Source organism: Staurois parvus, unplaced genomic scaffold, assembly GCF_062004578.1.
Source record: "Staurois parvus isolate SC_StPar_1 unplaced genomic scaffold, SC_StPar_1.0 ptg000011l, whole genome shotgun sequence".
NCBI classification, from domain to species: domain Eukaryota; kingdom Metazoa; phylum Chordata; class Amphibia; order Anura; family Ranidae; genus Staurois; species Staurois parvus.
In genome coordinates this window covers 28,422,107-28,440,984 of record NW_028317807.1, presented here as the reverse complement: position 1 = coordinate 28,440,984, position 18,878 = coordinate 28,422,107, and the positions used below count along the sequence as shown (strand labels likewise).

At 39.0% G+C, this 18,878-nt stretch overlaps 1 protein-coding gene across 21 annotated transcripts in view; it reads right to left on the bottom strand.

Annotated features, from left to right (window-relative positions):
- Nucleotides 1–18,878, bottom strand: part of MAP2 (microtubule associated protein 2) — a 297,262-nt gene that overhangs the window by 28,555 nt on the left and 249,829 nt on the right. For 8 of the 21 annotated variants that reach the window (XM_089671950.1, XM_089671989.1, XM_089672022.1 and 5 more), the window contains 4 exons: nucleotides 15,159–18,524; nucleotides 8,824–9,030; nucleotides 8,470–8,655; nucleotides 605–660 (listed from right to left, as the gene is read on the bottom strand). In XM_089671950.1, coding sequence (XP_089528076.1) covers nucleotides 605–660; nucleotides 8,470–8,655; nucleotides 8,824–9,030; nucleotides 15,159–18,524 — 3,815 coding nt within the window. The remainder of the gene's footprint in view (nucleotides 1–604; nucleotides 661–8,469; nucleotides 8,656–8,823; nucleotides 9,031–15,158; nucleotides 18,525–18,878) is intronic. The other 13 variants (XM_089671981.1, XM_089672007.1, XM_089672063.1 and 10 more) reach the window with 5 other exon arrangements.

Below are 18,878 nucleotides of genomic sequence, written 5' to 3'. Positions count from 1 at the left end.
TTATAGTTCAGAAAACATGGACCTGTCTCTCTTTTCTCCTGTATAATGACCTGTGCAAATAAAACGTAGTCCTGTATATAAAGTAGACCACATGTTGCCTCTTGATAGTCCAGCTTTAGTTTTCTCAAAAAAAGCACAAGCCGCAAGCAGAGGAACCTTAATCCTTCAGGTGTGTCTGGGCCCGCACAATGTCCAAGTTTTGACTTGATGTATGGCTCTAGATGTTCCTGTAACTAGGCTGTTATCAACATATACCATCAAGTTGACGTTACTGAGAGACCCTATCACTGTTATCCTGCCACTGAGTATTGCCAAACAGACATTATACCTTATTGTGATGCTATGGGTCAGAGAATGATAGGGTGCCCACTTTCATGTTTTTTTTTCTGTTCCAATAACAAAAATTACTAGGAAATTTCCCCAGTGGGGTCACAGTTACTTATAACACCTGACGGTAGTCATCTAGCACCTAGCAATCTATTCTGGGGTAACAGAATCCAAGCCAGGTTACCCTGATTTACATGCTTAATGCCTTTTCCTATTAAATTTTGCATCTCTCTGTACCGCATTCTTCCAAAAAGAAGGTATCAGATTGGTTACTCACAGTGATCCTGTCCTTGGTTTGCCGAAGGGCACTTGGCGTTTGCTGAGAATCTCCCCCTGTTGGCATAGCACAGGAAAAACAACTTAATGGTTACAAGCATTCATTTCAATAGGATGGAACCACCAGACAGGAGGTCCTGGTAGACCAGCTTCTTTTCACATCATAATTATCATTACTCTACCTTCTTCTAAGTGTATTAGTGGGTTCTGATGCTTTAACGATTATGATTTTGCGGCTTAACTTTAGAGCACTGTTATCACTAGCTGAATGATACTGGCTAACTTATTTTTTAGGACAGGATTAAAGGACAAACATTAATGAAACCTGCTCTAATGAAAAGGTGAACAAGAAAATAAACATACATCATCATGTCAATTTGATACAAACTTTAAGCCATACATAATAGCAAGCTTTACATGACACACAAGACACACGTACACATTTCTAATGGCATAGGCACACTTGTTCCGCAGCAAGAATCAAATTCTAAGAATTACTCCCACCTTTGAGGTGATTTCCTACACTACTTTCTAAAAAAAAAACTAACTAGTGATAGTTACCACTTTATTACTGGAAATGTGTGAGGTGATTGTAGCCGTATTAGTGCACTTGCAACAGAACCATTACTGTACTGTCTGTGTTACTTTTTGTATTTGCACTAACATATTTTTCAGGACAAGCTTTTGGCCCCCCTATTAAAACTCTGCTAAAATTTTGTGCATTAGTACTGCTTGGACCTTGGCACACCCTGAAAGCTTGCCCGGAAAAACTGCATGTTAGTGCAAATAAAAATGTATCATGCACAGTTCTCAATTGTTACTGGAAAAATGTATTCTCACCATTAATGTATCTGTATTTTCTGTGATGTGTCAGAGATTGAAGAAAAATGTCTGCTTACCTAAAGCTAGATTGTACTCTAAAGCCAACCTTAGATGGTTTGAATCTTGGCTGGTTCAGTGGGCTCCAGCCTAGATGCGCACCATCTATGGGCAGGCTGATTGTTGTACGACTTTGGTGCAATCAGCCTGTCGGATTTTTCATGTGATTATTGCCAGCGCCTATAGCCGCTAGCAATAATAATTTTAGTTCTCCAGGCAGGGACCCGTGGTTACAGGAATGAAAATCACATAGTCTATGGCCTACCTATGGCAGTTAAACTGCTATTATAGTCATAATGCTATTAGCATCTGCAGCTAGCTTAACCTACGAGCATCAGATAAAGTTTGTGCATATCTGTCAGTAAACACAGAGCAAATAAATTGGGCCTGATATCTAGGGTCTCTGTGTCAAACAGGTAAAATGGGAAATCTACCCAATGGGCATGAAAACAGCAATAAAAACACGGGGGAAAAGTTTTATCCTTATGTCTCCTGACTTAAAACATTCTTAAAAGTTTTTTTTGTTGATTGGACCTTGTTTAATAGATATTTTCTTATTTCCTTAATGACCATCATCAAGTGAGACAAAAATCGGCAAAAAAACGAGGTTACCAGTGAAGAAAACATGATGAACAAGAAAACTCTCAGGGCTTAATGAATGGCTAATGGTTTGAAAGATGTTGGTAAGTGTAAAGGTGTGAGGCTGATGGTATGGAAGGAGAATAAAGTATTTCCAATCCACTAACAAACTGGAACGTGATAGAAAACACAGCAGAGCGCCCTCTTAATCCAGATAATGACCATGGTAATGTGTATATTATAAAGCAAACATAGCAATGTGAGCTTATAAGCACCAGTAGGTAAAGTGGCAATCAGGCATGAGAAGAGATGCTGATGGAGAGATGGCCAAATCCTTTGTTGGTAGAACAATAGAACCAACACATTTTGCAGGCTTAAGGACTATGCCTTCTGTATAGTATGTACAGTACATACTGTAGCCAAAGGAATTTGTTGTTATCTAAGTCTAAGGTTGCTGCATTAGTATGTTGTTTTCAGGCAAAAGGCAAAAGCCCCACGCTGGTAGTTTTCAGTGCAGGGTCCCTAGTGCAGAAAAGGAAATATATTCCAGAGGTAACCCCAACTATTGCAACCTTAAAGTGTTACTAAACCCAGGACCCTGCATTCACTATATCTGGTCTCCCACAGTACACAGAACACAGAAGTGCAATTATTTTGGTAAATATAAACTGCTAAATACCTTTTCTCATCAGCAGTTATAGCAGTATTGTGACTTCTATCAGTGTCCAGCCGAGCACTGGTTAAAGCTTTTAGGAGGAGTTTTATTTTGCTCTAAGAGGATGCAGAACCCCTGACCTGTCTGGACAGTGCTGATTGGCCCTGTGCTGATCACATGCACTCTCCCAAGAAAAAAAAAACCCTCTGTAGCAATACACACCAAACTGAGCATGTGCAGAGTGACTTCATACGATATGTATTATCATGAGACACTGGAAGAAGGGGAGGACCAGAAAAGTCCAGATCAAACAGCATTTGTACACAATGCAGAGGATTAACCCCTTAGATTCCACAGTGAATATAACAAGCATGGTTTACTGCATATACAGACTGAGTTTACTGTTGTGGGTTTAGTAACACTTTAACCATTAATCTAACAATAGCCCTCCACTAGGATTAGTTCAGCCTGTCATTGCAGATATTTATTTTCTGTGCCAGGATTCTTGCCTTTGTGCTAGGATGACTGCACTTCTACATGTACACAGGAGTGACATTACTCCATGCTGGCCAATGAAGACAGCTACAGTCTGGCACCTGGAAGAAGCCAGGTAGAAGATGCCAGTGCTAGCGAGGGACATGGGACCACTGAAGCAAAGGTAATTATCGCAAAGTTTATCTCCACTTTAATGGGCTGGTGTCAGTCTGGAGTAGTGAGAAATCTTAGGCAGGCTGTATTTGAATGTAGACTGCCCTAAGTAATGTTGAATCTCCATAAGTGCAATAACTGAATCCAAGAAATGAAAGGGCTGGGCCAGTTACAGCAATGCTGGTGGGCAAAGTCCTCAATGATGCTGGACATCTTCCAGCCAGGAAATGAAGCAGGCTCTATCTGCAGCTTCTAATATGCACATGTTGAAAAGGTCACAGTGTGCATAATTATGATAAAAGTATAACATGATTTAAAAACCCATGAACATAAATGTTTTCGATGAAAAGGAATGATCGCACCTGGTAGAAAATCCACTTCAAATCCATGTTCTTTGTTTATACAATATTCATTTTTGAGCAACAGATAATTTTAAACAAATAATGATTAAATTATTGTTATGTGTTTGGCCAGTGTTGGACAGAGTATTACAAGCATGGTCAGTCAAGATGGATTTGTGCATTGCCCATGTGTGGTCAGTCAAGATAGATTTGTGCTTTGCCCATGTGTGGTCAGTTAAGATGGATTTGTGATTTGTCCATGTGTGGTCAGCCAAGATGGATTTGTGCTTTGCCCATGTGTAGTAAGTCAAGATGAATTTGTGCTTTACCCATGTTTGCCAGCAGATGCAAAGTGGAGAAGCCATGTATATGCTCGAAGTTACTTTGGTCAGAGCTTAACCAAGGCTCTCCTTCTACTCCATGTGAGACTGCTGGTGTCTGGTGATTGGTCACTCAGGCAACCAGTGCTGCACCATGGGAGTAAGGGGAATAAGTCACAAACTCTTCAATCACAGATGTACTAAGTATTTCTCCATGTTTCAGCACTATAAAGGGTATGCCATTACAAACAGCACAGAAAGTTTTATTATGCTGAATCTGATCCTTACACACACCGCACTTGCTGTGCCTAGAAACCTCAAGAATCTATGTTAAGGGTATAATGTTGAGGATACAATGCCCAGAATTTGGTGGAACTACAGAAAACTGACTAGATTCTGCTCTAGACTTAGACTCAAACAAAATCTCTAAACTGAGAAAAATATTGAAGTTGCCATTTATGACTGGCTTCTGAAATTGCCTGTCTCTCTCTTTAGTACTTTGAAAAACTGGCTAGTAGATCAGGAAACTTAGTGTGAAGTCACATATCTTAATCTGCAAATTTGTGTTAGTCATTGACTTAGAAAGTACCAAAGCATAGAGAATAGCTTGAAAACCAACGCACTAGGAAATTCACAAGATCATCAATGGCAGCTTCCATACATCCTCACTAGTGCTTTTCTTAAACAAAGCACAGTATACACTGACTTTTCCCTCCTCAAAGCTAACCAAAATAAAGCATATGCTGTTTAAAATCAACATTATGCTTCTTAGTGGTAATCAGCTCGCTTCCTGATAGATTAAAAAGAGAAGAAATTGCATTCCCAATGATTTGAAAGCCTTGTTAATAACTGTCCATCCAGACTTAATATCACAAAGCCTGACATGTTTTCCATTTCTCCCACTTACAGACACAATCTATGTCAAGATTCCACATTCCTTCTTTTAATTAACTATATTTTTATTCAATGTGTTTTTCTTCTCCCCATTTACCTTGTTATTTTATTCCATCCATAACCTATATCCTACTTTTGCCTTCCTCCACCATCCTCTTCATATATATGGACTTATACCATATGGAAAGTAAAAAAAAAACAGACAAAGCACTGATGTAGCTACTAAAACAGCAAAAAGGCTTTGAAGGCAAAAAGGCTAGCTCACTAATATTAGTGGCGTATGACCAAATATGATTAAGATGTAGCTACCCAAAATGCTAAATTTGTCCAAGCAAATCCCTGTTCAGTCTATGTATAGCAAGCTAGATACAATGCTGTAATTATTGTTGACTTAAGACTGCCAGTCCTGCTGACCCCTCTATTGAAGCCACTGTTCATATTTGTGCACCTGAATCGGTGTTTAGCTATGGCAACAGCTAAGATTTCAGGCATGTAATGCATATAGATGCAGGTGCAATTAATGACATGACAATAATGTTCAATGCAGATTAAATTAAATGGCCCTGCTTGTTCCCTAAAGTGTTAAAACATATATATATATATATATATATATATATATAAAGCTTATTAACATCCTTGACATGGAGAGGCTGCATATTTGCATATCCAATGCAAAAAAACATGTGCCAGTATGCAAATATGTGCACTCCTGTCTAATTTTCCACCACCTCATAGAAAGGTCCTGATCACTATTTGCGATCAAGAGCTTTCCTATCAGCCAATCACGGAGGTCACAAACCCCACCCCACCTCTCGGCATCATAAACCCCTTAAAGGTGTGGGAGATGCCGATGCCAATGGGGTTAAAAATTCCTGACACGTTTTCCTGTCTCTCTGACCCTGAAAGCAATATCAGCTGGACAACTTTCTAACTTTGCCCTTCTTTATTCCTCTTCAAAGAAAATCTCCTTCTCCTTGAAAGAAATGACAATATACTGCAATATTTTACAACCCCAATTATAAAAATTTTGGACACTGTGTAAAATTTATATAAAACAAAATGCAATGATTTGCAAGACTCAAACCCATATTTTATTCACAACAGAAACCAGAACACATAAGAAATGTACTATTTTAAGAAAAGTAAAAGTAATTTTGAAATTGAGGGCAGCAACACATTTCAACGGGGCAAGAAAAAGCTGTTAAAGTAAGCGGTACTAATAAGGAATAGCTGGAAGAAGATTTCTACGACTTATTAAGTTAATTGACAACAGGTCCGCAACACAACTAGGTATTACAAGAGCATCTTAGAGAGTCAGGGTGTCACAGAAGTAGAAGTGCAGGGTCTACAAATTGTTAAACAATTTCAGGCTAATGTTCCGCAACGCACAATTTCAAAGACTTTAAATATATCATCTACAGTACATAATACCACTAAAAGATTCCTAGAATCTGGAGAGATTTCTGTGAGCAAGGGACAAGGCCAAAACATGATATTGAATGCCCATGATCTTAGGGCCCTCAGGTGGCATTGCAATAGAAACAGGCATGGTTCTGTGATAGACATCACTGCATGGGCTCAGGTATACTTCCAAAAATCACTGTTTGTCGCGTCATCCAAAAATGCAAGTTAAAGCTCTATCATGCACAGAAAAAGCCATGTCTTAATATACTCCAGAAACATCACCATCTTCTCCGGGCCAAAGATTATTTAAAATGGTCTGTTGAAAAATGGAAAACTGTTCTTTGGTCAGACAAATTGAAATATAACATTCTTTTTGGCAATCATGGGTGGTACGTCAAAACTAAAGAGGAGAGTGAACTTCAGTCTTATTATCAGCACTCAAAAGCCTACATTTCTGATGGTATGGGGGTGCATTAGTGTGTATGGAATGGGCAGCTTGCACATCTGGAAAGGCACCATCAATGCTAAAATAAATATCCAGGTTTTAGAGCAGCATAAGTTCCCATCCAGATAACATCTTTTTTCAGGGAAGGCCTTGTATATTTCAGCAGGACAATGCTAAACTGCATACTGCATCTATGACAACAGCATATCTTCATAGTAGAAGAGTCCAGGTGCTTAACTGGCCTGCTTGCAGTTCAGACCTTTCACAAATTGAAAATATTTGGCACATCATGAAACCAAAAATATTACAAAGAAGACCCAGGACTATTGAGTAATCAAAATCCCCTATCAGGCAAGAATGGGACAACAATCCTCTCCCAAAACTCTAACAGCTGGTCTCCTCAGTTCCCAGACATTTACAAAGTGTTGTTAAAAGAAGAATGGATGCTACACTGTGGTAAACGTGGCCCTGTCCCAACTTTTTGAGACTGTGGTTGCCAACAATTTCAAAATTACCTTACCTTAATTTTTTCTTAAAATGGTACATTTTCTCAGTTTAAACATTTGACATGATTTCTATTTTCTATTGTGAATAAAATATGGGTTTATGAGATTTGCAAATCATTGCATTCTGTTTTTAAGTAAATTTTACTCAGCGATCTAACTCTTTTTTGAATTATGGTTGTATGTAGGTTCAACAATGACAGCTGTCAATGTCAGCTCTAGCCTTTAAAGGATCAGTCAACTAATGAATTGGTTATAAGTAAACCTTGCTGGGCTGAGTTTCTTTGGCTTTTTTTAGTCTTGGAGATTTTCTCACAAAGTGTATGGCTCATATTCCCACCTTGCCATGAAACCTCATTCTTAATATGCCATTCTACATGATTTATGATGTGCATATAATCCAGGAGGAAAAGTGGAATTCTTTTTTTTTAACACCTGCAGCAGCCTTGACTACTGCAGAGATGACAAAGGATAAATTAGGACAACGGGGGATTCAACCCGCAAGCATTTCCTAACTGATATGCAATTTAAAGTCAGTAACCAGAAAGTATGATCTGAAATATGATCTGAAACAGGTACCGGCAACATGTGGCAATCGTGGAGACATGGTTGCCAATTTGTTGCACACATTGAACTTACTGTACAATACCTAAATGGTTTTCTTAGTACAGACGGAGAACACTCACACTTTAGGCTAATATGAATATGCATAAACAGGGGGGGGGGGGATTTACAGATGCTAGTAAAAGATCCATTTTACTTATCTCTACAGTAGGCAAGAATAGATTTAGAGATGATGTAATTAATGTATGAGACAGAGGCATATCAATGGAAATGTGTACCATGGTTGCAATCGATCATGAGGTTTCCACCAGAACAGAGACATGGATATACAAACTTCTAAGAAAGTACTAAGTCACTATGCCAAGATACAACCAATGCACGCTTATGGCTTCGCAAGCGAATGTGATCATGAATTCTGCAAAGAAATGAACAAGAATCCATAAATCAACAAATAAATAGAACAAGAAACTAAATAAGAAGCAACACAAAGTAAAATAAAATGTTTGCAAGGCTTTAACATGGAAAATTAGTTATTATGGAAGCCTGGAAATTCTTCAAATGGGAAACAAAAAAGGAAAAAGAGAAGAAATTTTGCAAGGATGAAATTTGCAAGCAACGCAACATGGAAACTAACCAAAATCATGTTTGCCAGCCACATTTGCAAAAAACTGAACAGAGCGGTCACCTGCCGGCTTCCTCCTCACGCAGACCTGATGGGCCGGTCTAGATTGCTTGACCGCAGGTTTTAAAATTACTTTCCTGGAGGGAGAGTGGGTCTGAACATCTGATTTTTTACCAATTTCAGCTTTCTTAAGAACTGCTATAGACAAGGAAAATAAGAAAAAAGAGAAAGAAAGTACAAGTCAGGGGAAATTACAACATACCGTAAAATTAAAAAAAAACACTGCTGAGTTGTATCTATCTATTTAGGCTCCGTGGATGAGCCATAAATCTGTGCTTGGATATAAAAGATGAATAAGTGATGGACCTTTTTTCCTTCTCGCTTCATCTCTGGAGGTTATGCAGGGTTCCTTTTTAGGAATTTTTCTTTCCGGAGTAGAAATTCGACCTCGGCCAGTTTTGATTGGCTTATCTTTTCTATGTCTTTCAATAGGAGCCTTCTGTACTCCTCGCTCTACCTTCTCCTCCTTTGGAATTGCCTCTATAGCTTCAGTCATGATACTTCTTTCATCATCTGTACAGTTGGAAAGAGGTAGGACAGCAGCATATACATGAGTGTTTGAAGAAACCAAAGAACTTCCAAATAATAAAGGCATAAGCTAGCAAGCCTAAGTAGAAACTGCTACTACTGATGGTTATTATAGATTAATATACTTCTTTTGAAACGTATTTGATACTAACATTCTAACAGTAATTATACTATCTAGTGCTGCAAATTAACCATGCTATAGGTGTCAGTTTTTTTTGTAACCCTAAACATTTCACACTAAGAAACATGTTAAGAAGGGTTTCTAGGATTACAATGGGCCATTCCCAAAGGTCTTTATGTTACCACACAAAGTGGTCCTCTCTTCCACAACAAAGCCATTATTCCAAGAAGTCCAATTTCACATTAATCTTGCTTGCAGCATCTGGTATTTCAGCGTGGCTATTATGTGATGACATGTAACTGTAATTGGTAATATAACTCAAATATCAAAGTTAGTCTGCAAGGCAGACAACTGGGAGTCATAAGAAGGTTGTGGAAGGAAGGAAGCTTTATTGTTACTTTACAGAGAAGACTTCTCTTGTTGAAGTCTTGTTACTTTAGAGAGAGGAAGGAGGGGTATACTTGTGTTTTACCCCTGAAAAAGCATTTCATATATTTATGCTAATCAGTGTATGTTTTAAATGTGCCCACTGAGTAAATTTAAACTTTAGTCAGATATAAAGAAAACATCAGTTAATGCAGTTCTGAAGCCATAAAAAAATTATAAAATACATTTTATATGCAACTAGTGTAAGAAGCTAAACTGAAAGTGTAACTAAACCCCAAACAAAAATTTAAAATATTTTAGCTTACCAAATATTTGATGTGGTGGCTGCATTAATTTTCTTTTTTTTGGGGGGGAGGGGGGTAATCCTTTATTTTTTGGTACTGTTGGTATTATGCAATCACAAAGTAATCAAGCATAAGGTACAGTGCGCACCACAGCAAACGATTTTCCTTTGATTGCTAACCCACGCAGGGGCAGTTCGGGATGCAACTAGAGATTACCGATTCCTAAGTGTATATAAAATTAAAGACCCTCAAGAGCAAAGGTACTTCTCGAGATCCCTCGAGAAGAAGTCGGAAGTGACGAAACGCATCAGAGATGTGACGTCAGCCGTAAAACCGGAAGGAGCGGCGCTGCCATCTTTGGTATTGGAATTCGGCTGTGAGAACTGCTGGGAAGGATGGACGGTTTTTCCTTTTTATAATGTAATAACGGAATAAAGTTGTTATGTTAACCTTCACACTCCACTGATTATTGCCTTCTCTGCCCTTATGAGGAGCGGGGGAGATTTAATTGGACATATCCAAAGGGTGGAAGCTGAGAATACCCTGGAATGCTTATATATGCTGGTTTAAGCTGAGAGGGGGTAATTGCATTGAATCCTATTATAGTGTGGCACCACTGGAAATTAGCACATTATCACAGGCTGAGCAGCTTGCTGTGAATTTACCTCACGAGTGGGGGAGTCACGGATTGTTCACTTATATTGTATATTTATATGTACTCATAATTTTGAAGTGTTGATATTCACATCTTATTTGAGATTCACAGAGTGCTGTATTTGTTCATCTTATAGTTTTTTGTTTTTTTCTCACGAGTGGTTTTGCATGGAATCACACATCACTTTATATATTTAAGGATAATGCACTATATTTAGTTTCATATTTTTGAGGTATCCTGGACTTGGAGTGGGGATTCGAATTGGATATTTTCACACAACATTTGGAAGATTTATTTTTGGACACTTTGGACTTGATTTTGGACATTTTTTGTAGTAAGATCTAGGGGGTGTGTTATAAGGGCTGGAGAAAAGGCTTTAGATATTTGTACTTTCAAGGGTGAAAGGTAGACTTTTCTTTGGGGATTATTATAGAGGTATGAATACTGTACTAGGTATACAAAACAACAAAACGAGTTATTATAAAAAATATATCGATATATACCCAGGTGATCTCTTGAGTTGCCTTGGAAAGCACAATGAATATTAATCCTTAATTTTCGTCTGGTGTTTGGACAGCAGCATTGTCAATCAGTGGAGAGGGTGATTTTAGATGGTCTAGTAGATTTAAATGGACTCTACATTAATGACTAAAAATGTAAAGCCCAACTCCAGCTAACACTTTTTAGGCAGCTACAGCAATATTTTTTTTCATTTTTTTCCATTTACATAAATGATTAAATATGATCATTGTAAGCACCCCTGTCAACATTTAATGGTTTGTCCAAACCCTCTAACTGCCACCTTTGTTGGACAGCTTGGTCTGTTAAAGGAAGTAAAAAACAACAGACTTACTGGCCAAGTAATAAAACTATGTAACAACAGGGCTAATAGAACAAAGACTGCTGTATTAATACTATTGAAAAACTGCAATATACATGTATTTTTTTATAGTTACACTTAAAAAGGTAAAGTAAACCTACCAATTTAGATGTTCCCCAAATAGTTATATTCAAGGCATGTCCTAAATGATAATTGTTACAATTAGCACTGTGCTTAAGTAAGCTCTCAAGAAAACTGTCAAGCCATTAAATGGCTGGGCATCATAGCACTTGTACTTGTACCGCAACTGCAAATCAAACTAAGGCCAAGATGGCTGCTTCCTTGGATGTAAAGGACAGGAGTGTTTAGTTCCACTTTAACTTGGTATTAGCCTCTTGTAACCCATGTACCACAATACTGAGATAGGGAAAGGCAGATGTCAATCAGCTATGCTGCAGTGCACATGTGATGACATAAATAAAACAAACAAGACCTAATAAGGTCAATATATCCACTAGGAGGCATGTTGTGATTAGAGGAGGAGGTGACTCTGTGAATAGATCAGGAGAGAGGAGAAAGAAGCGCCATCTAGGTGTAGTATTAAAATACTCCAGAACATCCTGCCAGCTGGCTCACAGCCTCCACCTCCTGTGGTCCGGGTCCGGTACTGATGACAACTCTCATATTGTTACACATGCCTTAACATATTCCTTTCTTGTGAGTGCAATTGTTTATGATTATTAAATGGTTATTTTAATACTACACATAGATGGCGCTTCTTTCTCAAGTGATGACAACAGACAAGCTGACAGGAACAGAGAGCAGAGTGAACAGAAGGGTTTCCAGAAACAAAAATTTCCCAGCATACTTTCCAGATAGCCTGCAAAAAAAAAAAAAACTGACCCTGTCTAACAATTCATATTAAAAACAGAGGGTTTCATTGTATACATCTACAATTATATGTGGAAACTGCAGTGCCTATGCCAAGGCTCCTCTGTATATTGCAGTCCTAACTCTATATTTCTGCAGTGGATACACTTAGGGCAGGTTTGCCTGGATAGAGTCAACTCCCTCTTAAAGGCACAGGGACACACTGGACACCCAGCAAGTGCATACTGACAGCTGAAGGCATCCAATGTGACCACATGCCAAACCCAGCGAACAAGCTACACAAAAAGATTCAACCACTTCAATTTATAACTAGCTTTTGCAGTAAGGTGCATGTGGAAGGGCAATGCACATCAACAGAGGGATTGGTTTATTTTCTCTGTTGATGCTCTGCTATTGTCCAATCAGGCTAGGGATGGGGAGGTTACCAAGCTGTGTGAATTAACCACAGAAGAGAAAAGTCATATTACAAATCGGGTTCTGCTGTTTGTCAGATCTGTATAAATCTCAGAACTATAGGGCATGATTACAAACTATTTGACAGGTAATACTTCCTCCACATTTGTATTCAGCTCTGTATTTAGTTGTGTACCTGGAGTTCAGTTTTAAATAAAACTAAGGTTGACTTCTGTACATCAGATATTTAGCTTTTCTTTCAACACAGTGTTAATGACAGTACTGAATCAACAATATTACATCTACATTTTCATGATTATTAATTCAGCCAAAAAAACTGGCTAGTTCCACTGTGTAGGTGTCAGGTCTACATTTAAGTGTTTTTTTTATTGTTCAGCTTCTCAATATAAGTTACTGCATCTTGCTAGAAACATGCTTCCTCTGCATTTCAGCTCATTTAATATTCTACATTTCTGAATTTAGTGATTCATTAAAAATCAAATAGCAAAGTACAAATTATTTTGTTGAAGTACAAGCTGTTTATCTGTCTGCCAGCTAACCTGTTACGCCCCTTCTCCTTAACAAACTAGCAATTACACATTTGTCACCAGCTCAGAGAGCTGACAGCTGTTCTTTGTGCTGAAAACACTTCATTGCTTTTAGCTATTCTCACTTTTTCACTGCAGTATTATGTGCAAACAATGGCAGGGCATTTTGAAGCCAAACGCCTTTTCTTTCTAAAATACAGCATGATTTTTTTCACAGAAGGAGTTAAAATGAACATCACTTTACTATAAAAAAGTAGAATTCCTATTACTCAAACCAATATTATTGTCAATTAATGATACACTTATTTATGTACAGGCTTTCAAACTACACGTGGCACCCACAGTTGCTTTGTGGTGGAGGTAGAATAGGGCTTTCAATATTTCCTTGCAAGTGGAAGATGCTGTATGTTCTAGATCTCTCTGATGCATGACATTTACAGCTGAATAGGTTCTGTGTATTGTCCGAAAAAACAAATTGAATATAAATTAAGTCTGACATATATAATTTTGCTTTTTGTCCACACAAATATATGACTGTGTATCCATATCTGGATTCTATGCTACTGCATAATGTAGACCTTGGCACATTAAATTTCATGCACAAGTGCCATTGATCACAGATGTTATCTAATCACATGTGTAATTCTTCTAAATATTATGTGAAGCTGGAGTTGCAATGACCCATGGATTACTCTGCTTTCATATTCAGAATTCCCATGGCTGCAAAGCAGTATTAAAACTAGCTGGAGCCTAATCCAGTATGGGCTTTGTACAAAAATAAGTGCATTACATGGTTTTTGTAGCTGCTATTGTTCTGATGTAAAATAGGCATATAATTCACAGATGTAAAGAGTAGATAAAAATGATCAGTTTATGTTATTAAACATTTGCAACAGGTTGCAAAAAGTAAAATGTTAATGCTCTTAAATGGTGGTCAGTGGTGTGTGAGATGTATCTACTGTTTAAGTATCACTTAAAGCTGAACTCCAAACAAACACGTACATACAAAGATGTTGTACCTTTATTTTTGTCCATCCATTTTTGAGAAGTACATGGCTCTGCCACACAGCATAGCCCCGGCTTTCAAGGCAGGAGACCTAATCTCTACTGCACTTAAAGTGGAGCTCCACCCAAAAGCGGAAGTTCCACTTTAAGACTTTGTCCGCTGCTCCCCGTTAAGGATTGCTAACTTTTGGGGAGTGGGTGGGGGGGAGTGGGTACCTGTCAAATTTGGCGATAAGCGATCGGAAGCAAAAGTTGTCCTCCCTCCCGCAGTCTTCCGGGACACGTGACAGGTCCCAGAAGACTACCAGACCATTGACAAAGTGCAGCGATACTCGCACATGCGCAGTGGGCACCCGGCTGTGCAGCCACAAGCTGTCACAGCCGGGTGCCCACACTGAAGATGCCGGCGCCAGGGAGAGAAGATGGCCAGTGAAACCAGTGGTGGTGAGGACACCACGGGATTAAGGGACAGGTAAGTGTCTGTATTTTAAAAGTCAGCAGCTACAGTTTTTGTAGCTGCTGACTTTTGTTTTTTTTTCTAAATCAACTGGAACTCCGCTTTAAGGAATACAACTAGATCGTGTCCCCATCCCCGCCCTTAGTTCCCTTCTGACTTAGGAGGAAGAAACTGATGAACTTGTCTCTGTGCCACTCTGCTTATCCTCTTGTCAGCATGCTTCTGGTTAGCACATGAGCACTGTAGCACAACTGATTGCCTCCTTGTGCTACTCCTCCCTCTCCTAGTCTGAGCTGCACTGTACAAGGTGACTACAAAAGGCTGATACCAAGTCAAATGTATTTAATGACAGTGCTTGCAGTTGAAAAATTACAATCTGTAGTGTATTAATGAATACTAAGCTGCACTATTTTGTGTCTTTTATATTTGGCAGGAGGGTAGTTTTAGATCTGTAACTCCATTCCAGCAAATATTGCTTGACAATCCAACTTCTGCAATAAATACAAATTTTAAAAACTGTCTAGTCAATAGAAAAATAGAATGGTAACTCACCTTGTGTGTCCACCCAAATGCTATCTGTATCCAGAACGGAATCATCAATGGTTGTTTCATCTCTGTAATCATCCTGTGTTTCTGTCTTGTATTCTGTTTCCTCCCTTTCTGGGGAAGCTGGCATACAAGGTGATCCTTCTTTGGGCTCTTCATTGGATTCTTCTTCTATTACTTCCTCCTCCTCATCCTCCTCCTCCTCCTCCTCCTCTTCTTCTTCTGTTAAGTGCTTCTCATCAAGTTCAGCAGGTTGAGTTGCTGCAAAGCGGACATTGTGAGCCACAGATTCACCTTCATCCACAGTGGTTTGCTCTACCTTAATAAAATCATCTTCCACTGTTACCACAGACTCAATAATTCCTTTTGTTTCTTCTGCATGGTCCTTAATTGGTTCTTTATCAACATTCTCTAACTCAACTTCCTCAGGCATTTCTTGGGTTAGGTCTTTACTACTTTCCACTGTTACCTCTAACTCATGTATCTCTTTGTCAAATTCTTCATCAACAGGTTGCATTATCTTCTGATCGATTTCTTCTGTTGCAACTGTCTCCGTAGTTTGCTCTAAATGAAGTTCCTCCACCTTTTCTTCCTCTACTTTTTCTGGCTCCTCATGCTTAACTTCCTGTTTAAGGGAAACGAGTGTCTCTATTGGTTCTTTTGTGATCTGCATAGAGATATCTTCAATATCTGGTTTTTGAGTATCTACAGGTGATGTAGTCTGGGAGCCCTCCTGTGATGGCTCTTGAGCTTGTTCTGGTTCTCCACTAGATTCATAAGACTCTTCTTTGTCAACTGCCTCTTGATGTACTAAGTCAGGCTTTCCACCTTTCTCCTTCAAATCAAGTTCAGAAAGTTTGGCACCCTCTTTCAGAGTGGCTGCATCTTCATCAGAAATGACTTTAGCCATCATGGAATCAGAATCTTCTGGAGTCACTTGGGGTTCAGTAACTGCTCCTTTCGTATCTTCTTCTTGTGCCTGCAACTCAGAAGGCTCAGTAACTTCTTGACTGAGTGTTTCTTCTGTAGATAGCTTGACTTGTTCAGATGTCTCTGTTACAGTTTTCACAGGGACAGTGTCAGGGGCTGTTTCACTTTCTTCAGGTTTGGAGTCTTTTACAGATATCTTATCTATTTCGTCCTTCATCTCAGAGGTTTCTTTGTCTTTGAAGCCAGGCTCTGTGCCTTCTACTTTGTCTTTAATCTCTGCTGTCCCTAATGAATATTTTAACTCAGTCAGATCCTCTCCTTTTTCTAAGACAGTATCAAGTTTTGTCTCACCAAACTTTTTATCCTGCTCTGACTCCCACCCTGGTGACCCTGTGTCACTGCTGGATTCCTGCATTTCTATTCCAAGTTTTTCTGCTGCTGCCAGTTTTATCTGAATAATGGATGGATCTACAGCAAGGCCTTCATAAAGGGTAGACATTCCCCCACTCACACCTTCACTGTCTTGTACTGGAGATGGAAGAGGGACAGTGTATTTATTGAACACACAGTAGCCTAGTTCTTCCTGCTGGCTATCTGTCTTTACAAGAAGGCTGCTTCCTTCAATTACAGATGCTTGCTGGAGTACACTACCTTCATCAATAATGATATCAGAAGCTCCAGACTTTCTTCTAGTAACATCTACCTCTGCACTACCTGAATCTAGCCTGGATCGAGGTTTAGTTAAATCAAGCATTTCGGGCAAATCTGGTGCCATGATAGTACCATTCTTGTAGTACTCTTTAGCCGGATACTGAGACTCACATAATGGTTCTAACTCAAACCTTTCTTTCCCTGTATCTTTTTCTGTTTCTTGTTTATCCTCTTCTTCCTCCTCTTCTTCGTGCTCTGGTTCTTCTGGGAATGAAGGAGCTTTTTCCATAGCTGGGGTGAAGGCTGGCAAGTCACCTTCATCGCCCTCATCTAGGCTCCCACTTGTATTAGAAAGAATATCAGTTGCCAGAGGAGAAAGGTCATGGGCACGAGCATAGCTAAATCCTAATGCAATGGAGTCAAGACAGGACATTGGAAGATTTATAGACATACTTCTTTGCTCAATTGCAGATCTTCCGCCAAGTCCTAAACTACGACTGAGGGTCAGATCATCTTTATTTTTACTAAGGAACTCTGATTTGTCCGCATATATATTTGGATCAATTGTGAACAAACGATCCCCTGGATATACAGTTGCCTGAATCTTTCCAGATGTAAGAGTACTATAACCTACATCATGAGCTGCACTGACCTTTTCTTCAACAGCTGGGGCTAAATCATTCTCCTCTTCATCTTCATCTTCATCCCCTTTAGCTATATGTGGGATGGAAGCAGCTTCATAAGGAGGCTCTTTCACATCAGTCAACTCATAGTAATCACTACTTTGTTGAACACTACCTTCTAAAGCTTCATCTTTCAGTGCAGATGTTTCAAAATATGTGGACATTCCAGACTTATCCTCCTCCAGCTTGATTTTATGCTCGGTTACAATTTTGCTATCATCCTTAGATTCTAGTAAAGATTTCTCTTTAGGAGATTGCAACATAATTTCTTTTCCATCTTGAATCTCAAAAGTGTCTACTGCTGATGCTTCCTGTTTATCTTTAATTTGCTTTTCATTATCAGTAGCTTTGCCACTGAACGGTTCATCTTGTTTTGGCAAAATGCTTATTTGACCTATTGCTTCACCAGGCTTGGTGTGAATATCCTCTTTTTCATCAAGTTGTTTGTCAGAAACTTTACTAGACACATCACTTGATGTTGTTGAACTAGGTATCTCTTCTTTCATTTGTGCACTTAATATGCTAAAGGTTTCTGTCTCTGGCTGAACCAGTTGACTGTGACAACTTTCAATGGCACTATCTTTGGCAAATTGTGGGAAATCTGTCTTATCTGTAACGTCTTTCTCAAATGAATCTGTGACAAGCATTGAGGTATGTAAAGAAAGTTCATCTTTGACAGCCAGCCCTCTATCCTGTATAGTCGAAAGTGGTACAGCAATTTCACTTGAAGGGAAACTAGAGAACAGGTTTTCTTTCAGATTGCTTGTTGGGGAAGTTGAAAGGTTATCTTTGCTTTCAGTTTCAGCTTTCATAAAGTCTTGTTCAGCTTCAGGAGATGTAGGGGTGCATGGTTCTATAGAAAATGAGTAACCATGTGGAGCCTCAAACACTATATCAGTGCTGGGCATTTCTAACACTGAAGGCAATTTGTCATCTTCCCTCTCTGGCTTCTTGATATCTTTCTCAGGGACTTGTGATGCCAAGATATCTTGCTTTGGTTCCTCCTCTGTCTTGCTCTTAGTAGATGGAATATCTTCAACAACTTCCACGGAGGAAGGAACAGAATCTGAATGTCCTTGTGCCCCCATCTTCGAGGCTGAAAGCAAATCTAGAGAAGTTTGACTTTTTTTCAAAACATATTTGTCAGAAATCATTCATCATAGATACCTCTGTGAACTGGTGCATTACAATTTATGTAACAAAGCAGGAAGCACAGCAGCTCATACGTAAAACAGCAGGGCCTGGGATTACAGTACACTGTAACCTGAATAAACCAGATTATGCTACATGACACATCATAGACAAGTATAAATCATTGTTTTCAAATTTGTCAGAAGCCAAAAAATAGGGATCATATAGGGGTTATCACTAATTAGACAATTATTTTTAGTGGAGATACAAACCCTGCATCAAGTCACTGTACAGGGCATCTGCATGAGAGGTTTGACTGAAATGTCAATGT